The sequence below is a fragment of the Drosophila kikkawai genome, chromosome 2R (assembly GCF_030179895.1).
Source record: "Drosophila kikkawai strain 14028-0561.14 chromosome 2R, DkikHiC1v2, whole genome shotgun sequence".
NCBI lineage: Eukaryota > Metazoa > Arthropoda > Insecta > Diptera > Drosophilidae > Drosophila > Drosophila kikkawai.
In genome coordinates this window covers 20,124,317-20,145,386 of record NC_091729.1, presented here as the reverse complement: position 1 = coordinate 20,145,386, position 21,070 = coordinate 20,124,317, and the positions used below count along the sequence as shown (strand labels likewise).

Sequence of the window (21,070 nt, the reverse complement as noted above, 5' to 3'; positions counted from 1 at the left end):
ATATATGTGCGATTTAAGAATAACATTTTCGTAGTACCACGGTGATTTTTTTTCTGTCTTAAATTGAAAGAGAACTAATTATCGTATTTTAATAGAAATTCGCGATCCTATTTTACTTATTTCCCCATAACTTCATATTTTAGTGTGATCAGGCCAAGAAACTTTTAAAATATACATAAGCTACCAATACCAAAGCCAAAATAAAAAAAAAATTAAAAATTAAGCCAAAAATTCATTGTTTCTTACATTTTAACTAGCTGCACGAAATAAGCTGCGGCGTGAAAAAAGGTCATAAATTTGTTTTTTTAATATTATTGTTTGTTCTTATTAATTGGGAAGATATTTTTTTTTAATTTAAAATGTAGGATATCTGATTCAAAACACTGCATTTAAATTGTTTCGATATCTCTTATGGTAGAGCAGCAGTGATGATTTATACTTTAGTTTCTTGACTGCACGAAATAAGCTGCGATCCACTGTATATATTTTATTTTTTAACACCTAATGTATTTGTTTTTGCCATAAAATGTTTGTACTTCACCCATAGTGCAGCGGCCCATCAGCTGTGCGGGCGCGTCTCCCTGTGAATGTCATCTGATAGGTGACGTGTGGCGAACTTCAATCAAAAAACTATGCAAACCCGGTATATTGTGTTTATCCTGGCTCTGGCACCGCTAGTGCTGGCCAAGAAGTTCAAGGAAGAAGAGAAACCGGCGTGGGCCAAGAAGGACATACGAGACTACAGCGAGGCGGACTTGGAGCGTCTCCTGGACCAGTGGGAGGCGAGTCCCAAGAGTTGAAAGTGTGGAGGGCCCGCATTACAATGCATATTTTTCAGGAGGACGAGGAGCCCCTAGAGGCGGACGAACTGCCCGAGCACCTGCGCCCGCAGCCCAAGCTGGACTTTTCCAACCTGGACAGCAAGAACCCCGAGGATCTGCTGAAGGTATCCAAAAAGGGACGCACCCTGATGACATTCGTTTCGGTGACCGGTAAGCCGACAAGGGACGAGGCAGAGACCATTACCAAGCTGTGGCAGACCAGCCTGTGGAACAACCATATCCAGGCGGAGCGCTACATGGTCGACGACGACCGCGCCATATTCCTCTTCAAGGACGGCGCCCAGGCGTGGGAGGCCAAGGACTTCCTGATTGAGCAGGAGCGCTGCAAGGGAGTCACCATTGAAAACAAGGAGTACCCGGGAGTCAATGCCCAAAAGGACGAGTTGTAGACTTGAAATCGAAACATTCTCAAAACAAGTATTTCTAAGCGCAAAGTTGATCAAATTAAAATAAAATGAATTTATAAAAGATTACCCCTATTGTTTATGGCATTCGCGGGGAAGCGCTTTCAAATAAGAACAACGATAGTATCGATAACACGATTTGCAGAACAGGTGTTTTAGGGTAAAGCCAGATTTCCAGCTGGCCACACTGGTCACACGCCGGTCCAATAAGAAATTTGAGATTCCATTTAGGCTAGGTTTACAAATTTTATAGGAAAGTAGGTTTTTTGTAATGTTTTTGTTATTTGGGCTTCACAATTAATCAAAATAATGAAAACAAAACAATATAAATATTTGCAGCACTCCCCCAAGATGTCCGTCAAAGCCAAGATCGGTCCGAGCATTCTCAATGCGGATCTGTCCAATTTGGCCGCCGAGTCCCAGAAATTGCTGGACAATGGAGCCGACTACCTGCACCTGGACGTCATGGACGGTACCTTTGTGCCCAATCTCACCTTCGGTCATCCCATGGTGAAGAGCTTGCGAAACAAGATCAAGGTGACCCCTAGAGCTGGGTGTATTCGCACATACTCACCTAACTCTGTAATCTGATATAGACGGCCTTTTTTGAGACGCACATGATGGTCCAGAAACCGGAGCAGTGGATAGAGCCCATGGCCGATGCTGGCGTCAACCTGTACACGTTTCACATTGAGCCCGTGGAGGACGTAGACAAGGTCAGCCGGCTGGTGCAGGAGGCCGGCATGAAGGTGGGCCTGGCCATCAAGCCGGGCACAAAGGTCAGTTGTGGTTTTGTTCCGGCTATGAGGGCGAATATGGTAATGAATTTACTTTAACGTACAGGTCGAGGATCTGGAAAAGTTCGTGTCCATTGCTGATGTGGTGCTGGTGATGACGGTAGAGCCCGGATTCGGTGGCCAATCGTTCATGGCCGACATGATGCCCAAGGTGGAATGGCTACGCGCAAACTACCCCAACCTGGACATCGAAGTGGACGGCGGCGTGGGACCCAAGACCATCGAATGCTGTGCCAAGGCCGGGGCCAATATGATAGTCTCAGGCACGGCTGTGGTAGGAGCAATCGATCAGGCTGAGGTCATCAGGGAGATGCGCGACGTGGTGCAGAGGTACACCAAGTGACACCTTTTACAAGGAAAGAATTTGTTAGTTAGGGTAACGCAGAATATTCCTGGAAAAAGCATTATTAAAAGACATTTACACACGGCTAATTGTTTTATACATTTATTTTCCAACATTTATATAATATATGTGTGTAAGTATATATCATGTATTGTATGACATGTTGCTTTTAGCATTTAGTTTCGGTTATACGTGTGTCCTCTGTGTGTGTCGCCTATTTAGTTGTTACATTTAGGATACTGCTGCAGCGAGCGACCAAATGTCCGCCTTACTTTTATTGTCATAGTTATTAGTTATATTCTCTCTTTGTTTTGCCAAAATAAATGTTCAACAATTGTCTCTGACTCGTGTCAAAATCTGAATGTAAAACTTGTCATAAATTCTCAATGCCCGATGCGCTTGTCCAGCTCACTGGAAAAAATTCAGTTTGTCTTTTATTGTCAAAGGTTTGATCTGATATCTTGTAAATTCTTCACAAAGTTCCCCGTCTGTGCATTAATAACAAGTGCTTCCTCATCGAGTAGTCATCTTTAAACATTTACATATACGTTTTGTATTTCGGATACATCATTTGTGGTAGCGACACACAAATGAAAATTCAACTAGTTAATCAGCGTTTTTAGTTATTTTTTGTTTTTTTGGATTTGCTACATTTACACATAACGTTTCGCTACAATTTCTGGGTTTCTTTGGTTGCGCCGTAGTTTGGTTTTGATCGTGTGTACATATGTGGTGTCCTCCCAAGCACATGGAGCATGCGGAACTGAATCGAATCCTAATCCTGCTGCAATTCAACTAGGATGTGGCGTGCTGATTGTATGCGTATGCGGTTTAGTACCTAGTAATTATCTATTCTGCTATCCATGCCACGTGTAAATTATTTCACTCACTCCACTCGCCAATGCTAAGCATTTTACATCTACAATATACATGTATAATATATGGTATATAATATATATATATATGGGTTGTGTTCGATCTTTAGACTAAATGTACATAAAGCTAAGCGTTTTGATAGTAGCCTGGAGCTAGGGTGTATAAAAATAGCTCGCCGTGATCCGTGTGTGATCGTAAATGCACAAGGAGGAGCATGAGCCCCAGAAAACTCAAGGGATGAAAAGTAAAAGGGAGTAAGAGTGGCGCACTGTCCAAGGCAACAGCTAAGGATTCTTCGCCAGAGTTCAGAACAAAAAGGATATATCTAACCGAGTTGCTCAAGACAAGATCTGGCCTTTACATGCAATGCACAATATCGAAGTAAGCATAATGTCTCTGATATGGGTATATATCATCTCTATATAATTGGGTATTGTCCTGGCGTATAAACTAGGCTTTCCTTCCTGTGGCTTCGGTAATATATATGCATGTATAAATTTAGACACCATCACATCTGCTTACAAGCTAGCGCTACAATATATATATAGAATATATGTATGTATCCCGTTATATGTATATTTCTTGTATATATATTTCAGTTACATATTGATTTGTGTTCATGTCCCTCTTCTTCGCCCAAAACATCGTGTGCCTTGTGTAATATGCGCTTCATTTGTCCCCCGTTTAAGACTAATACTTGTTCTTTATCATTATCTTTTTCATTTTCATTTTCCACTTGTAAACTGATTGTACAAAACATGCATATATTTATGTATATATGTAGGTAGGCATAATATGTCCAACTATATTTAGTACTGATCGGTTATACATTTGCAATCTCGTGTCTAAAGCATCTCAACAGGTTTTAGCTACAAAAATGATAAAAGTCGAGTCCCCGCCCTACTGGAGTCCCAGAATCCCAGTTTGAAAACAATATCAAAGCTATACACGTTGCGAAGCTCAATATAATGTGTGAGTGAGTGTGTTCTTTGTGCTGAAACAACCAATTTTGAGTCTTTAGTTACGCGTATTTTACATATATAACCCTGCGATTCCCTTTTGAATTTGCTCCTAGGCTCCAAGGGATGGGGGATCGCATTGCGGATGAGAGGGTATCGAAATCAAGGGTAACTATAACTTCCAGTCTAAGTGGGGGGGAGGGGGCTTGGGGCTTGCGTTGGCGTGTAAATAGTTCTAAATATTAAGTTACATTGACATTGATTCACTATCGAAGCATGTATACCTTCTGTAGTTCTCATCGTATGCTATATGTATGTATATAAGTATGCCTCTTCCTAATGCTCCTTCTGTATTCGCACTCCTCCCTCTTCGTTTTAGTGTTCTTTAAAGCTGAAACCCACGCATTGTAGTTAGTATTTTAATTACTTATTCGCTAAAATGCCTTTAATAGCATATTGTGCACTTCCCGTTATTGTCAACTGCACCTAGTTCTGTTGGATAGATTCCTTTTGTCATAGTTGGAGAAGAGCTAACACTGCTACTACGTCCATCAAATGCCAAGATCAGCAATTTTTCCTTGTTTTTTTGTTTTTGTTTCTCATTAGTTTAGTTATAGTTATAGTTATGTATTTCCTACGATTTACTTGATTATTTCCTGTTTAGTATTTGTCAACACTCAATTAGCTGTGATTCTACTATTTATCTCTTTGATAATTTTTGATTTCTTTTTTCGGCAAACACTCTTTCTTTATGGGAATTTCTCTTAGCTTAAACTAGGTTTTATCTCAACACAAAATTCATCTACGAAATGGAATTATTGTCCAGGGTTTCGGTTTCGGTTTTGGGTTGGGGGTTATTTAGACACAATTACCAATGGGTTACATATCGGGTATATATCGGTTATCTTCGATTTAGGTGTAAATATATATGTAAATCGCGTGTGCAATTTGTATTGACATTTGGGGGTACCCTTGAGGGGTCTTCCTCGGGTCTCTCAGGGTTCATAGAAATCTCTTTGTAAAAAAATTGACAAATAAATTCGGCAAATTGACACATGATTATGTTGCCCAAAATCGGTGTTAGCGGCATGACGCTAATACCCTAAGTTCAGTAGCAAAATATATGTATGTATCCTACAGGATCCATCGGTTCTGTGTGTGTTTGTTTTGTGCATTCGTTCCATGGATATGCTAGTTGTCTCTCCTCCTGCCCGTGGTCAGGCCTAGTTCTTGTGTGAGTAGTAATAGGGTTTACCCACTCGCATCGGATCCGTTGCTATTTTGGACAGCATGTCGGGTCCCCCAGGATGCAGGTCATACTTGTTCACCCGATCCTCGTTTATGGGACGGGTATGCTTCGCTATCTGCTCCTGTATCCAGGGCACGTACTGCACCACGTTGGCATATACGCCGGGCAGTCGCGGATGCGCACACATAATGCCCCAGGACACGATGCCTCCGACGAACCAGCGATCCTTCTCCCCCGGATACGGACACAGCAGTGGACCACCCGAGTCGCCCTGGGATTAGCAAGGATTAGTATTTATTATTATTGTTTTTAATTTGTAAGCTCACCTGACAGGCATCCTTGCCTCCGTCATCGAAGCCCGCGCAGACCATGCCCTCCGATACGGTCAGGTTGTCCAGCCACTCGTCGCACTGGTTGCGCGTGATGATGGGCACCTGCACCTCGTTTACAATAAACTCGTACGTGGACTTGGCTGTTGGGGGTTACAAGGAAAACGAATCACACTATGACAAATACCTTAAACCCCAAAGATATACTCACGATCCTTGTCCTCCCGCTTTCCCCAGCCGATGACCGTGCACAGAGTGCCGGGATGCAGACTCCTGACATTTGGAGGCGGCAGACACACAGGCAGCAAGTGCTCGTGAAAGGCCACACGCGTCGCCAGCTGCAAATGAGGAAAAAATCATTAAGAAATACATGAAAGAGAAGACACTCTTTTGGTCTCACCTGGAACAGGGCTATGTCGTTGTCGTGGGCAATGGCCATGTTGTACTGTGGATGGGGAATGACAGCCTTGACCTTAACTTTCTGACCCGTATAAGTAAAAGAGTTGCGACGCGTTACGCCCAGCTGAATTGTCCAGTCCTCCAGATCTATGACCGTATAGCTGCCAAGGAAATATAGAAGTTAGTTTCCAAAAGGATTTCAAATTTCCTGATCAAAACTCACTTGCCAACGCAATGGGATGCTGTGAGCACCCATTGATCCGATATAAGGACACCGGCGCAGTAGAAAACCTTCTCTGGACCGCCTAGAATAGCAGCCAAGAAGGGCCAGTTGCCAGGATTGGCCTGGGTGCCGCCAATGATGCGTCTAGAGGGCTTGTGCCTGCCTCGCTTTACGCGACCGCATTCTAAAATAATTACCATTGAAGATGGAACTTTCCTTGAATGAAATTTCTCACCGTAATTGGAGCAGGTAAGCTCGGCCATGGGATAGTCCTCTGTCTTCTTGCAGTTGGCAAACTCCTGCATCAGGGTGGAGCGCCTTTTGGCATACATCTTCCAAATATCAGTGGACACATTCACCGAGGCCAGCAGCGGTCGGTGGGTGCGCTGTGTCAGCACACTGGTGGCATTTACGGCGGAGTAGCCCAGTATGGAGCACACGGCGCTGGGGGACACAGCCCGATCCCAGTTCTTGACGCAGGCGGGCATCCACTGACGTTGACCGATACGGTAGACCTCCAGGACCCCGGTGCCCACATCGCCATTCCGTTCACTTAGTCTCACTATCAGGGAAATACAAATTTTGAAATATATATAAAAAGGATATATAGGATTCACTTACAGCAATTCCGTTCGTCCTGGCCGTAGGGACAGTCAATGATGCCATCGCAAATGTGCTTGGTTCCAATGCACTGGCTATCGCCGCAGTAGATCTCATCCGGACCGCAACGCTCGCAGCTGGCCTCGTCCGCCTGGTCCATGCAATCAAGGTGGCCATCACACACGTACTCCTGCGGCAGGCAGCGGTTCTGGTCGCACTGGAAGCCCTCGCATTTGGGATTCGAGGCGGCTATCATGACGTCGCGCACTTCCTCCAGGCCCACGCAGTCCTCCGAGCTGGGAAAGTCCTTGAATAGCTTGCAGTTGAGGTACTCGGGCAGGCTAAGACCAAAAACATCGAAGAAGAAGCCACAGCGGCGCATGGTCTCCGTGCAGAGGGTCTTACAGGGCGGCACGGTTGCTCTGTGAAATGACAGGAATATCAATAGGGGCTTTATCTTAACCATTATCCTGTAGACCTACCCACTCTGACCGCACTTGGGCACAAACAGTGTGCACAGGAACAGGGAGACCAGCTCGTAGCATCTCACATCCACCAAGGCCTCGTAGGTATCCAGATCCTGAAATCGATGCAAGTCAGCCACTGCTAGGATGGGAAGATGAGACTACTCACCGTTTGCGTCTCCAGCTGGCCAAAGTGTCCTATGTAGTTCGGGAACACGGTGTAGTTGTACGGAATCTGGGGACCCTGACAAAAACGCACAATGATGGGCAGACAAGTTCCAGGAGCCGGGTTTTTGCCAAAACTGGTGGTGTCCTCCACATGGATGGTGTTGATGATGGTCTTGTTCACAAACTTGATCGTCGGATAGGCATTAAAGTAGGCAGCCAGGCCACCGGCTATGGCCAGCAGGGCGAAGGCGTTGATCAGGATCTGGAACAGGCGGAACTTCAGACGGCCGTTGGTGATGTACGGATTGGAGCTCTTGCGTCGGTTTATGATCTGCAATGGAATTAGGATCGGGTGAGTGAGTTTCTAACCCTCAAGGAGTACTCTCCCTTACCTGATGCTGCAAGGACATGGTGTGCGGGGCTCCATTCTGAAAGCGGACGATAGTTTGTAGGCTGCTGGGCGGACCACCAGCCTTGTGCAGCGGCGAAATGGTCTGCGGTGGCTCCAGTTCCTCAATGGGCTCATGCTGCCGGCAGACAATCGGAGCTGGCGCTAAGAGAAAGAGGTAAGGGAATCACTTGAGATGGATAGGATGCAACTGGGATTGACACTTACCGCTGCATAGTCGCTTGGCGGATAGGGATGGCAGCAGCGGTGCCTCCATGAGCTTGGGATTGTAGCCCGGACTAGAGGACTGGCTGAAGCTGTCGCTGGAGATGGTCGAATCCTGGCGAAAGTTGATCCTACCCCTTGGCGGCGGCACAGCGGGCGCCTGCTTGCCACCACCGTTCAGGAAACGCGTTGGTGCCAAGTCCATCAGTGGCGTCTGCCTCTGGGCTGAGCCGGGTGCATTCGGCTTGCGTCCCACCTGCGACGTGGAGCCCAATAGCGGCGCCTCCATCAGCTTGGAGTTGTAGCCCGGACTGGAGCTGATCGAGTAGCTGTCGCTGGACAGAGTGGAATCCTGGCGCTGCTGCATTCGGGGATAGGCTATGGGCGGCGGCTTGGTGCGGCCCAGTTTGTTCCTTACAGTTAACGGAGGCGGCGGATGACCCCGCGCACTCATCTCCATGGGATCAAATACATTGGCCTGCCGCATCGGTGGCTCTGGTGGCCCTGGACGTTTGGGATTGGCGGCATCGGCAGAGGGCACTATCGGCGGTGGCCCCGACATGGAGGACATGGTGCCGCTGGAGATGGTGCTGGATCCTGCCGAGGCGGCGGACGAAGTGGAGGCTGAGGCCGAGACACTACCGGTCTCCTTGGAGGAGGACTGCGACTGCGATTGGCTTTCACCCACCGAATTGTTGCTGTTGGAACTGCACTTGGCGGGTGGCGGTGGCTGTTTCCTGGCTGGAACCACCGGCAGCTTGCCTCCATCCACTGATCCACTGATGCTGCTGCTGCTGTTGTTGTTGTTGCTGGCCGGATACAAGGCCAATCCCAGGCTATTGTTGTTATTGTTCAGCTTGTGCATGGCATCGTTAACTGCCGATCGCTCCCGGTAGGCATCCCTAGAGTCCCTGGCCAAGGGGGAGTCAATCGAGCTGGAGAGGGGCTTCTCGTCCAGCGAGGATTGCGTGTCCACCGAGGAGAAGCGGCTGCGGAAGTCCACGCTCGTCGAGCTGCTGGCAAAGCGCTCACTGTGCCCGCCCAGCGAGGAGCCGTAGGCCGAATCCACCGTGCTGCTTGAGGAACGCTGCGCTCGCTTGGCCATGTGGCCCATGGCGGAGTAGCGGCCGGCATGGTAGCCGGCAACCTTGACCGGCGTAGAGGTTAGCGACTCGTCGAATACGGAGTTCTCCAGACTCATGCGGTCGTCATCGGAAATGCCATCGGCATCCGCATAGCCGTGCGCCGGACGTGAGGCAATGTCAACAAGCAATGCTGATTGCAGACCAGCTGCTCCCTGTCCCGCTACTGATCCGAGAGCCGCTGCCTCGGTGGTCACGTTTGTTGGCTGCGGATAAACAAACACCGTGCCAATGCCGTGGGCATTAATACCCTCCTGGCCGACACTGGGATTGGGACTACTCGTCTGCCAGGCAGACTTGCCTCGCAGCAGGCGCCGCGGAATGGGCGGCGGTGGCGTGACTGGCGTGTCCACCCGCACCAACTGCTGTTGCTGTTGCTGCTGCGGAAACTGCTGCCGGTTCCCGGTTCCTGCCCCCAGGGGCGCTGACTTGCCATATTTCTGCTCCGTCATGTTTACCTGCCGGCGGAATAAGCGAAGAGAGATATTGAGGATGGAGGGAAGGCATCTCGGCATATATGGTTTGGCAAATACAGTAGTTATAGTGAAATGTTCATAAAGTGAACTTGAAATTTTAAATTTAAGAGGAAAGACTCAGAAAGGTCTTGAAAAATATTGGTAATAACCAAAGAAATACCATAAATATGCTTTAAACGTGAAAAAGGAACATTGCAAAGATTTCTTAGAAATTTCAAAGGCTTTGAAATAAAGTTAAAGGATGCCCCTATGGATTGTTTACATCTCCGATTGCCCACTGTGGCCATATTATCCGGCAGCAATATTCTGTTGTATAAGCTCCTGGCAGGTGGCAAGGATGGCGGCGGGAAGGTCCAAGGACTAAGCCATCGCTAAGCCGAGTGCATAAAAACCTGACGCGGCCCCGGAAAGGCAAAATACGAAAAATAACTCTGTGTTTGTCTGTGCCTGAGGATTTGTGGGCGTGGCCGCCCCTGCATCGATCTTCCGAATCATGCAAAGCCAGCAAAACTTTACGGAAATCCCACCCACGAAGCTAATCTTCTCCAGCTTCCACCGCTGGAAACTCTGGTGTCTCCCGGTGTCAGCCCAATAAATCCAACGATGGGAAGCCTGTCAGCTGCTGGCTTTTTTGCCATAAAGAATAATATTAATATTTGTGCCGTCAAGAAACGTTAGTGGCGCGCTGCACTTTTTACGGTTTCTCATTATAATATTATTTTATAATACATAGTTGTTTTAAAAAATCATGGGCGTTAGCAGTTAAGTTCACCAGATACATGCACTATTTATGGGGTAACATTTTCTTAAATCCTTTCCTTATTTTTATAGCTTTTTAATAAAGGCGATAAATATTAAGAAAAACTAAGATTAATTTCATAAGTACCACTTTAAATATTTGTTTAATTTTTCATAAATTTTTCATAATTAAATACCTGCACTAAATAGAGCAATCTATAAGTTCCATAGGGCACAGCTGCCTTGTCGTTAATAAGCTACATACCCCATTCAACCCTTTCAAATGACTTTTCTACTTACAAGCATTTCGGTGGCTGCCGGTGGCAACTGCGACGGCTTCTGCTTGTCCTCGAGCATGGGATAGTAGTGGGATGAGTGGCGCCGCACGATGCTGCTGTTGCTGCTGCTGGTGCTACTGTTGTTGCTGGGCAGCGGCAGCAGGGTGACTGATTTGCACTGCTCCTGCTGCTTGTCATAGAAGTCCAGCAGGGAGTTGAGGGGCAGAGCCAGACTCGAGGCACGCTCCGATCTGCGGGGTGAAAGATAAACCTAAGTACGAGAAAGACAAGTCTCCAGTCATTTCCTCACCTTGAGCGACTTCGCTGGTCCGCCGCCGAGGTCTGGAGCTGATGCTGATGGTCCTGCGAGACGCTCAGAAATTGTTTATTCATATCGAGTGCGTTCATGGCTTAATCGACGTGATTTGGCGGAATCAATCTGTAAGGGCCAAGCGAAATCGGATTGGATTGGTCAGGTTGTGGGTTAAATATGTACATATGTGTTCCGCATGCGAGACGAGCCTTTTTGTTTTATGCCAGAGTTTATGTGTTTATGGGGCCCGGCGCTGTGCATGCCGTGCATATCAAAGCCTGACAACGGACTACTCTGACTACGGAATATGGAATACGGAATCCCGATTTCCTCGCTCACGTTCTGTAACCCACAAACACACACATCTCTGCCCACAAAATAAAATAAAAGCGGGCAAAATGCGCCAGTCATGCAAATAGCTGCGGGGCCTTTGGCCACAGGAATCGAAATCAATTACACAATAGACTACATTCAGCCACATTCGGACGGACACGTGACAATAGATTGTACGAAAAGTCCATCGAAAAATAAATGCAATGCCAGTGTGTGTATCGCTGTATCGATGCCATCGGATTCGGGCCAGGCAATTTGGCCTTTTGTGTCTAATGGATGCCATTAGTCGGCTCACAGCACAGCACAAAGGACCTCCCCGGACTAGCTCCGCATTACTCTCGCATTGTGTGTGTGTTAGCCAAAGTCGATTCAGCCATTCGAATTTAGTTCGCCATGGAGTCCATTGCAGAGGAACATCAACTTTTGGGTTAATTGAGCCTGCGGTTCTAGGCAGTGCAAAAATCTATAGATCAGAGTGAGTAATTAGGTAACTGCGCGTTTTATAATTGGTAATCGAAGTTGCTGCTAAGTTGAAGTTGAATTAAATGGGCTTTCTATTATTTTAAAACATTTACTAAGGCGTTTTAACTAAAAGAAATAGCTATCTCGAGCTTATTTAATAAACTTTAAATATAAATATATAAACCGATTAAATCTTTGTAAATCTTTTAGTTTTATAAAGCAAATATTTGTAAAAAACCTTTTATTTTTCATTAAACTTTGATTAAATTCAATACCCGACCGATTTTAAATTGCGATGCGGCTTCAATGAGTCCTGAACTGTTAGTGCTGGTGTCAGTCCTTAATCCCCGAGCTACAGGTTAACCTGAACGGAGCATATGGTGCAAAACTGGACTGTGTATGTGCAGCTATGACCTACTTAAATCACCTGCATGAGTGCGAGCGGGCTTCAGGTTTCGGGGGAAGAGCGAGACGGCAGTCAACAGGTGAGTTATAACAGCGTGAAAATGTGGAAAATGCCTGAGCCAAAAGCCAAAACACACACAAACGCATGTCCAACCACACATGTGGGCTTGGGGGGCCCGGTTCAGTTCAGAGAGTTCGCAATGTGTCAAGGACGAGTATTGACACCTGGCCAATGCAATCAACCCCTGGACAGGTGAGATGTCAAGTGAGTCCACACATCATATGTCAATAAAGGGGAGTTCCAATTACATTCTCAATTAAGCACATTTGCATCAAGTTTCCATATGGCCAAGTACAAATTTGGCCTACATTGGGTGGGAAAAACTTGTACTTTGGCGCTTGCAGGAGATAAGTATATGTTTTATATGAATATTCCTTTCTATTAATTTCCCCATAAGTTCATAATACCTTTCATTATCTGTTTAATGGAGTTTTATTCAACTATTTATCAGATAATTAGCATTTATGGCAATTACAATTTCTCGGCCGTACTAGCTATCAAATATTTAACCTTTTACCACTTGAACTGGGCAAATATGCAGCCGCACATGGCTATGCATAGAATTTTCCTATTACAACACACACACTCGCTTCCACTACCAAGTATCCTCATGCGAATCCACATCCGAGGCCAGATTCAGATGGGATGTAGGGTCGAGGAGGGACAGGATAAACACACAAATTCTATTTGCTCGGCATTTGTATGCTGAACACCAATTCCAAACTCATATGAACCATAAATTGTTTGCTTTTGTGCCGTCCCGTCCCCAGTTCCCACTCGAATTTCTTGCGGCAGAGCCGGCAGTTTTCCCAGCGTTTTTGCAACGCAAAAGCAGAACCACTCAGGCATATCGGGGACGGGACTATGAGGGCTTTTAAATTGTATTAAGTCGAAGGCGTAGTAGTAGTCCCCGGCAACAGCATTTGAATTTATCGCCGACCTTTAAGGTTATTACCCGAATTGTTGGCGCATTTGCCAAGTGTCAGGCGCTCAAATTCCAATCACAAATCAGAAATCTCGTCCCTGTCAGAAAAAGGCTGAATGGTTGAAATTCCAATACAGCCCAGCCTCGATCGCCCAACCCACCCCGAACCGGCAATTGTTCCCGTGTGCGCCTGATTGCTTTAGTAAACATTATTAAGTATACGTCTAGTGGTCCGACCCTCCCTCGCCCAGCTATGCGATAATATTTGCTCAAAGTTGGCGCACAAAATTACATTTGGCGTATGGAAATGGCACTGGCATTCGGAGTTAATCAGCTTGCGAAATTGTTTCGCCGCTCTCAGACAGAAACTCGGACTTGAACTTGGAGTCGTTCTCGGTCTCGGAGGCTGTTTGCCGGATTAGCAGAGTCAATTTGAGCTGGGCAGTCAATAAAACGAGTGCAGATTCCCGGCACATTCCACAGAAAGTGGTTACTCCTTCAATTCACACTCAATCCAGAGGAACCTTTGCTTGGATTACGCAAATTCCCGCACAGCACAGTTGAGCAACAGTTTTGGGTCCTTACCCCGGGGAGATGAGAAAAAAAGGGGCTAGGACATAATCCATCTTGCATAAGCTGCATGAAACCGAAAGGAAATCATTAAAAGGACACCACATGAGGCCGTAGTTATACAAGACTCAGGCCAATTACTGAATGTCTGGCGGACATCCTTCTCCTTGCCCAGCCACCAGCCAATCAGCCACATGATTTGGGTACGACAGATTAGGTGTATAGTATATATTTTTATACCATATATATATAACGTAGAATTGTTTGGGATGGGGCGAATTCAAATTCCAGCCTTGGCATTCTTGCCCCAGAGCCCCAGGTCAGAGACGGAGTTCTTGGAATTTCATTACAAGGACATCCTGGTCAGGCCGAAAAGGAAAAATAAAATGAAATAAGAAAATTCGGGCAACGTGTGTGCCGTGCATCTGAGCCCGTCGCTGCGCTATTCGTAGAATTTGTAGGCAACTGTAGGCAACAATTTTTGCACGCACTTGGCCTTATTTATAACGTATTCACTTTTGGCCGGGCATAATTTAAATTTATGGCCCCTCGCCGGTTACGCCCTCATTTGTCTGCCGGGGCCGAGCACACATAAATTACGGCGGAGCATTTAATTAGTTTTGTGTAGCATCGCCTTGGCGGCTGGCAGGTGACAGTTGTGGTGTGTCCCGGGCAGGGGCACGTTCTATTCCCATCGAAGCATTCGGTCTGGCAAATTAGATCAATTCGCGTTGTATAGCATACTTTTATGCGTTCTCCAAGCAACAATATTAAGTATACGCACGAGCACTTAACAACACTCAGCTTACTAGACGACATCAAAGCGAATTGGTTTGGGGCGTACAGTGTGTGGATTTATTTATACCCTTTACTGGTTCTTTAAGATTAATTATGGTGTGTTATTATTACTATTATTTAATATAAAAAATATAACTGCCACTGCAAATTCATAACGAACAAACCTCTACAAGTTATAATAACATAGAGACATGAATATCTGATTTACATTACGTATACGCCATGATGGCACCTGTTTGCAGCAACCTAACTTAAGACTAACGGGATAGAAATTCGCTGAAATTAAGTTGCTATAAATCAATTGCAATACTATAATTTAATAATAGTTTATAAGATTTTTAGAATAATAACAGAATAACATAATAGTATGTATATCGCAATTATATTACGTATACGCCTTGCTGGCAAAAAACACAAAGAAAGAAACTTATTCAAACGTCCTGACCTAGCTCTCCAACCAATACACCCGACCTGCTGGCAATTTTCCCTCTTGAGCTTATGTAACTTAACCGCCGTGTGTGTGCGACTGCGGAATTGTTGCTCTGCAGACAGCGACTAAAAAGGGGAGGCAACAGCTGGGTTGAGGTAGGGTTGTAGGCGTGGCGCAAAAGGCACGCCCATACAATTAACAAACAAAATATTAGAGACACATACATACACACACACAGCTACACTTAGGCACTCGCCGAGTGCCATTGTTAGTAATTGTGCAATCAGAAATGCGATGGTGTGCGATATAATGTGATTGTGAGCAATATGTATGTGAGTTTTAGCCCGCGCGTGCTGCGAATGGCTTTAAAGGATGGCAGCTTGGCGATGGGAAGATGGAGAAGCCCTAGGCAGGCTGAAACTCGAAACAGGCGTTTAGCAATTGAAATGTGTGTGCTGCGGCACCAATGTAGCCAACTTCCGCCAGACGCCCGATTCGATTTCCATTTCCACTTCCACTTCCTCCACTTTCATCACACATCTCACAGCTAAGGGGCGTTCGTTCGTACTCTTGACAGACAACCATCGCAGATGGGCGTCTCTGTGTCCTATTACTGCCTTATCTACCCCGCCAGCAACCAGTCCGGTCCAATCTCTTGCCATCCATTTCATTGCGTCATCATTTCCGCTGCCAGTTGATCGGCCACACGAGATGCAACCACTTGCACAGTGGAAAAAATGGAATCAATTGCTATATAAATGGAGTTCTTAAGTCAATCAACCTCTAGTTCTAGTTTGAATGTATAAAAAATGTTCTTTTTTTTAAAGTAATTTGAATTTTCTTTTTGCAGTGGCTTGGATATTTATCTCTCCACGCGAATGCAAAAGAAAACTTGTAAGTGTTTATTTGGCCACTGTAATCGGACTCTGGTAAATGAGCCTGCCCAGCAATTGTTTGCCTGCCACTCCAGAACTTGCCAAGCTCAACTCAAACCGCCTCGAATGTCACATATTTGCATACGCAAGTGAACGGAGCACCACCAGGATGTTGTTTTTGTCATTTAGAGGTTCTTCTGTTCCTGGAAATGTACTTCAATGTAGCAGAAGTTGGCACACAACTCACGGGAATTAAATATGCTATTGAATATGCAATTAGTTCAGACTCTCCCTCTCTTCCCATTATTTTCCTATGAATTTGTGTATGCTTTCATGAATTTTCAGTGAAAATCGTTCTCTTTTCTAATTGGTTTCAATGGCACTTCCCCCCTGAAAATGCAGACCATGCATTTCCCCAAATAATTTTTTTTTTTTTTTTTTTTTTTTTTTTGGCATAACATTAAACAAAATTTTATTAACGTTGATCAACCAACCTAATGGCTATAAAACGTTGGTTATAAATATGAACAAAACAATAACATGGCACTTAACAGAAACGGAAACAAATTAACAAATTTTTAATGACAAGTGGAAAATGCTAGTTACTGCTTTAATACTCGCGAGGTATGTCTTCCTCTTGTCCAGAGATCGGCGGGATGTCTACGTTTGAGCCTTCTTCTGACTGACGTGTTGGCCAATGAAGCCGCTAGGCGATTGGTGTGAGCAGTGAGACGTTCGTTATACCGACTTGAATGCCGGTTGATCTGCTCCCTGATAGAGGGAATGTGGAGGTCACTTGCCAAGGCTTTATTTCTAACGTACCAGGGGGCATTAGCAATCAAGCGCAGCGCCCGGTTTTGGACTCTTTGCACCTTCATGACGTTCGAGTCAGAAGCCATGCCCCACAATTGGATGCAGTAAGTCATCGAAGGCACAACAATTGACTTAAATAGCAACATTTTGTTGCCAAGGCTGAGCTTGCTCGTTGGTCTAAGCATCCAGTTGAGCTTTTTAAGTTTAGCACGACAGGAAGCTGCTACCTTCGTTGTGTGTTGCTTCCAGGTGAGCCGCTTGTCCAGGATCAGACCCAAGTACTGTGCCTGAGGTGCTTGTGGGATGGCGATGTGATGGAGATCAACCCTAGGGAGGATCTTTCCATTAAGGGTGAAGTTGCAGTGCTGCGACTTTCTATTATTTATAGAAATATTCCACCTGTTGGTCCACTTGCCGTATGAGTCCAGAAATTCCTGGGTGATCCTTGAAGCTTCGTTTCGACAAGGGGAGTTAACAAGGAACGCGGTGTCGTCAGCATAGGTGGCCAGAAGTGTGCCCGGTCCATTAGGGCTTGGTAGGTCTGAAGTGAACAGAGTGTACAGTACTGGGCCCAGGACACTTCCCTGCGGAACGCCAGCACGAACCATACGAATGCTTGCTCTTTCCCCTCTCACCTCAACCATAAAACTACGATCGTGCAGGTATGACTTTAAAAGCAGGAATTGGCCAGTCGGTAGTAGAGACTTCAACTTATAAAGTAAGCCATCATGCCACACGCGATCAAAAGCTTCCTTGACATCAAGAAAAATAGCAGAGCTGTATTGCTTGTTTTCAAAAGCATTTAAAATGTGCTGGACGACTCGATGTGCTTGCTCTGGGGTCCCATGATGCTGCCTAAAACCAAACTGGTGGTCGGGAATGGCTTCCTGAACGCTTCTTACTCCCATTATTCTAGTAAGGAATATTCTCTCGAAAATCTTAGAGAAGGTGGGTAGTAAGCTTATCGGTCGGTATGACTCAACAAGGTTCTCCGGTTTACCAGGCTTTGGTATCATCGTTATCACAGCACACTTCCATTGAGAGGGGAAGTGGTGGATACGAAGCATGGAGTTAAAAAGGAGAACAAGGAACAAGATTCCCTTTTTAGGCAAAGCCTTGGCAATTCTGCTGTCAATGCCATCAAATCCCGGCGCTTTACTGGGATGTAACTTTCGAATATGAAGACAAACTTCTTCTGGGCTTACATGTTGGATCGGAGCCGCTTCAGGGGAGGGGGCATTTATGAAGGCTAATGTTTCTTCAACATCCTCGGGGTTCGCGAGGTCGAAAGGCTGGAAGCGCTTCTCTAGTTCATCCGCAAAAGCTAGTGAAATCTCTGCATCAGACCTGCACCATGTATCGTCAGATTTCTTAATGGGGATCTTTCGGATGGGCTGTCGCTTAATATTCCGGGTACATTTCCAGAGGTTAAAGCCGTTCGATTTGGTGGGGTCAGCGTTGAGGAGCATCTCATCAAAATATTCACGCTTTGTCTCATACAGAAGCTTTTTGAGATCGTTTTCGGCGCGTCGATATGCGGCTTTGTCGACTGGGTCTTGGGATCTCATATATCTGCGCCGAAGGGATCTCTTCAACCTTACTAGATCCATAACCTCAGGTTTTAAAAGAGCCTGAGGTGGGTTAGATGAGTTCGGTACTTGTCCACAGGTTGAGGCCTCGGCAGCGGTATGAATATTTCGTATAAATATCTCGACAGCGTCGTCTATATCGTCCGGAGAGTTTAACACCATGTTGAGGTTAACAAGCCGGTTAACTGTAGCTTGGAAGCGTGGAAGGTTCGCATTTCGAGGCAGGATGCGAGGCCTATGGCAAATTTTCTGCGCAGCAACTCTTAATTTAATTATTAATGGGATGTGATCAGAGCTAAGCTCAAAATTTTCTGAGATGGTGAGGCACTCAGGTCGTATCCCACTGTAGACAGCAAAGTCAATAGCTGTTGGAGTTCTTTGGCTATGAGGATAGTGCGTAGGCCCTCCAGTTGCAAGGACCTGGACATTAGACCTTTGAACTATGCCGGCGAGTGCTCTTCCGCGGGTAGTTGAGTTTCGAGACCCCCAAAGGCGATGATGAGCATTCCAGTCACCTGCGACGATGAAGTTCCTTCCAAGATCGTCAAAAAGTTTTTCGAAGTCGTCAGCAGAACATTGAAAATTTGGTGGACAATAGATGGACGCAATAGCAGTTTCGCCATGATCAGTTTTAACTTTAACTGCTACACATTGTAAATTTGGACTTTGCATACTGTAGAACTGGTAATATTGAAGACAGGATTTTATAATAATTGCTGAGCCACCGCGTTTTCGATCGGCAGGATGAGTAGCTTGATGGATATCGTACCCGTGCAATTTGTAGAACGACCTTGAGCAAAAGTGTGTTTCACTGACCAGCATAATATCAATATTATGACCTTGCACAAATAGCTCCAGCTCAAGGGCTTTGTTGGCAAGTCCGTCAGCGTTCCACACACCAATGTTAAGGCCAATTTGACTCATTGTTGGACTATATTAGCAGGGAAAAATCCAGAAACTGCTTGTGCAGTTCCTGGAGAAGTTTGTGGTAGGAGTCTAGAGACAAGACCCATCATCGACACCATCATTTGGAATAATTTGTCAAACTGGGCGACAAGGACGGAAATTCTTTCGTTCGATTGCAAGAACATTTGCTCTTGGCGTTGCCACTGATGGTCGTTGAAAGATTGCTGCGAGCTGCGTCGCTGTTGTTGAGGGAAAGACTGCTGCTGTTGTTGTTGTTGTGAATGCTGCAGCTGGTGCTGTTGCTGCTGCTGCTGTTGGTGCTGCTGCTGCTGGTGCTGCTGCTGCTGGTGCTCCTGCTGCTGGTGCTGCTGCTGCTGCTGCTGGAGCTGCTGCTGCTGGTGCTGCTGCTGCTGGTGCTGCTGCTGGTGGTGCTGCTGCTGCTGACGAGAGGGTTCCTTTTGGTGGCGTAGCTGACTTTTCTTACCATTGTAGCTGCCCAATGGGGGAAATTGTTGACTCTGCAGGACATTCATAGGAGCATGGTGCTGGGGGCGACTAACTTGCCCACGAACTGCGTTAGCGTAGGAGCTTGAAGTTACAAGGTTAGACCGAACTATTGGATGAGCTGGCTGTTGGGGAACGGTGCTGCGAGGAGTTGTGACACTTTTCCGTCGATTAGCAACTTGCTGATAAACGAGGCAGCCTTTATAGCTAGCTGTATGGTCTCCGCCACAGTTTACACACTTCACTGGGTGAAGATCCTTTGAGCAGGCCTCCACACCGTGTTGCAGACCGCATCTGACGCAGTTGAAAAGCTTTTGGCAATGATTTTTTGTGTGTCCAAAAGCTTGGCACCGGTGGCATTGGACAACATCATCCTTTTTGTAGGGGAGTTCAACTTGAACCCGTTGCCGACAAAGCGTTTTAATATCATGGATTTCTTTGTTATTTGTCGCTGGTTCCAGTTCAACAAAAACTAAGTTAACGAACTTGGTTTTGTCGAAGCGGCTTCTGGGCCTGTTAACAAATCGAACCGTGTGACCAGCCGATGTAAGGCTTTCCTTTATGTTTTCATCCGGGACAGAATGATGGACACCACGGATGACAACTCGATAAGACCTTTCTTCTTTCAACTGCCAAGAATGGAAAGGCACTTTTTTAAGAGTCAGGGATTTTGTTATAGCTCTGTATGTATCAGAATCAGCAGCTAAGATGGAAACAGAGTTGTTGGAATGACATTTTAGGGAGTATTTGGTCGGGTCAACGATTTTGTCTGTGGATCTGATAAGTCCGTTCAGATTCTCACAGTTATCAACCACAATCGGAGGTGGTTTGTGGGTGGATAAATGTTCCTGACTCCCAGGCCGGCTGAGATTGTTGTTGTTGCTTCCGGCATTGTTGGTAGAGCTGCTGGTAAGACTACTGCCGTTGTTAATAGTATTGCTACTGTTGGTGTTAACCTGCCTTAAGCCGGTTGAAGTACTAGCTATTGCTGGGTCTTCGGGGCTGACTGCTTGAGGACCTTCGATGTCTGTGTCCATGTCTGACAGTTCATCGAATTGGTTGGTAGAAGTATTAGGGCTATTGGAATTTTTCAGAATTTTGGTGGCTGAGCTCGGTGATCCGGAGACGAGACGGCGTTTGTTGTTCGCCGATCTAGGGGTCCACCAGTCTTCATCGTCGCCATTTA

At 46.0% G+C, this 21,070-nt stretch overlaps 3 protein-coding genes across 4 annotated transcripts in view; 2 read left to right on the top strand and 1 right to left on the bottom strand.

Moving 5' to 3' along the window:
* The first annotated feature begins 578 nt into the window (after positions 1-578).
* Positions 579-1,315, top strand: boca (LDLR chaperone boca). The gene is made up of 2 exons (XM_017163234.3): positions 579-782; positions 839-1,315. Exons 1-2 carry the CDS (start codon positions 633-635, stop codon positions 1,229-1,231), a joined length of 543 nt encoding a protein of 180 aa, XP_017018723.1. The 5' UTR covers positions 579-632; the 3' UTR covers positions 1,232-1,315.
* Positions 1,316-1,390: 75 nt separating this feature from the next.
* Positions 1,391-2,475, top strand: Rpe (ribulose-phosphate 3-epimerase). The gene is made up of 4 exons (XM_017163232.2): positions 1,391-1,503; positions 1,586-1,783; positions 1,843-2,025; positions 2,090-2,475. The coding sequence occupies exons 2-4, from the start codon at positions 1,598-1,600 to the stop codon at positions 2,384-2,386; spliced, it is 666 nt and encodes a 221-aa protein (XP_017018721.1). The 5' UTR covers positions 1,391-1,503; positions 1,586-1,597; the 3' UTR covers positions 2,387-2,475.
* The window catches only part of Corin (corin serine peptidase), a 40,887-nt gene continuing 22,289 nt past the window's right edge, over positions 2,473-21,070 (bottom strand). For both annotated transcript variants that reach the window (XM_070284094.1, XM_041777199.2), the window contains exons 2-14: positions 11,211-11,339; positions 10,923-11,151; positions 8,270-9,866; positions 8,046-8,206; positions 7,655-7,984; positions 7,504-7,601; positions 7,043-7,443; positions 6,657-6,983; positions 6,422-6,605; positions 6,200-6,359; positions 6,011-6,137; positions 5,797-5,942; positions 2,473-5,741 (exon numbers count right to left, since the gene is read on the bottom strand). In XM_070284094.1, coding sequence (XP_070140195.1) covers positions 5,445-5,741; positions 5,797-5,942; positions 6,011-6,137; positions 6,200-6,359; positions 6,422-6,605; positions 6,657-6,983; positions 7,043-7,443; positions 7,504-7,601; positions 7,655-7,984; positions 8,046-8,206; positions 8,270-9,866; positions 10,923-11,151; positions 11,211-11,308 — 4,155 coding nt within the window. In that variant the 5' untranslated portion in view covers positions 11,309-11,339 and the 3' untranslated portion in view covers positions 2,473-5,444. The remainder of the gene's footprint in view (positions 5,742-5,796; positions 5,943-6,010; positions 6,138-6,199; positions 6,360-6,421; positions 6,606-6,656; positions 6,984-7,042; positions 7,444-7,503; positions 7,602-7,654; positions 7,985-8,045; positions 8,207-8,269; positions 9,867-10,922; positions 11,152-11,210; positions 11,340-21,070) is intronic.

What these genes read in the sequence shown, in the direction of transcription:
- boca (XM_017163234.3), top strand. Translation starts at nt 633, where the DNA reads ATGCAAACCCGGTATATTGTGTTTATCCTGGCTCTGGCACCGCTAGTG. An exon ending in GTCTCCTGGACCAGTGGGAG is followed by an intron (nt 783 to 838) that starts GCGAGTCCCAAG and finishes CATATTTTTCAG; the next exon opens with GAGGACGAGGAGCCCCTAGA.
- Rpe (XM_017163232.2), top strand. Translation starts at nt 1,598, where the DNA reads ATGTCCGTCAAAGCCAAGATCGGTCCGAGCATTCTCAATGCGGATCTG. An exon ending in GCTTGCGAAACAAGATCAAG is followed by an intron (nt 1,784 to 1,842) that starts GTGACCCCTAGA and finishes AATCTGATATAG; the next exon opens with ACGGCCTTTTTTGAGACGCA. An exon ending in CCATCAAGCCGGGCACAAAG is followed by an intron (nt 2,026 to 2,089) that starts GTCAGTTGTGGT and finishes TTTAACGTACAG; the next exon opens with GTCGAGGATCTGGAAAAGTT.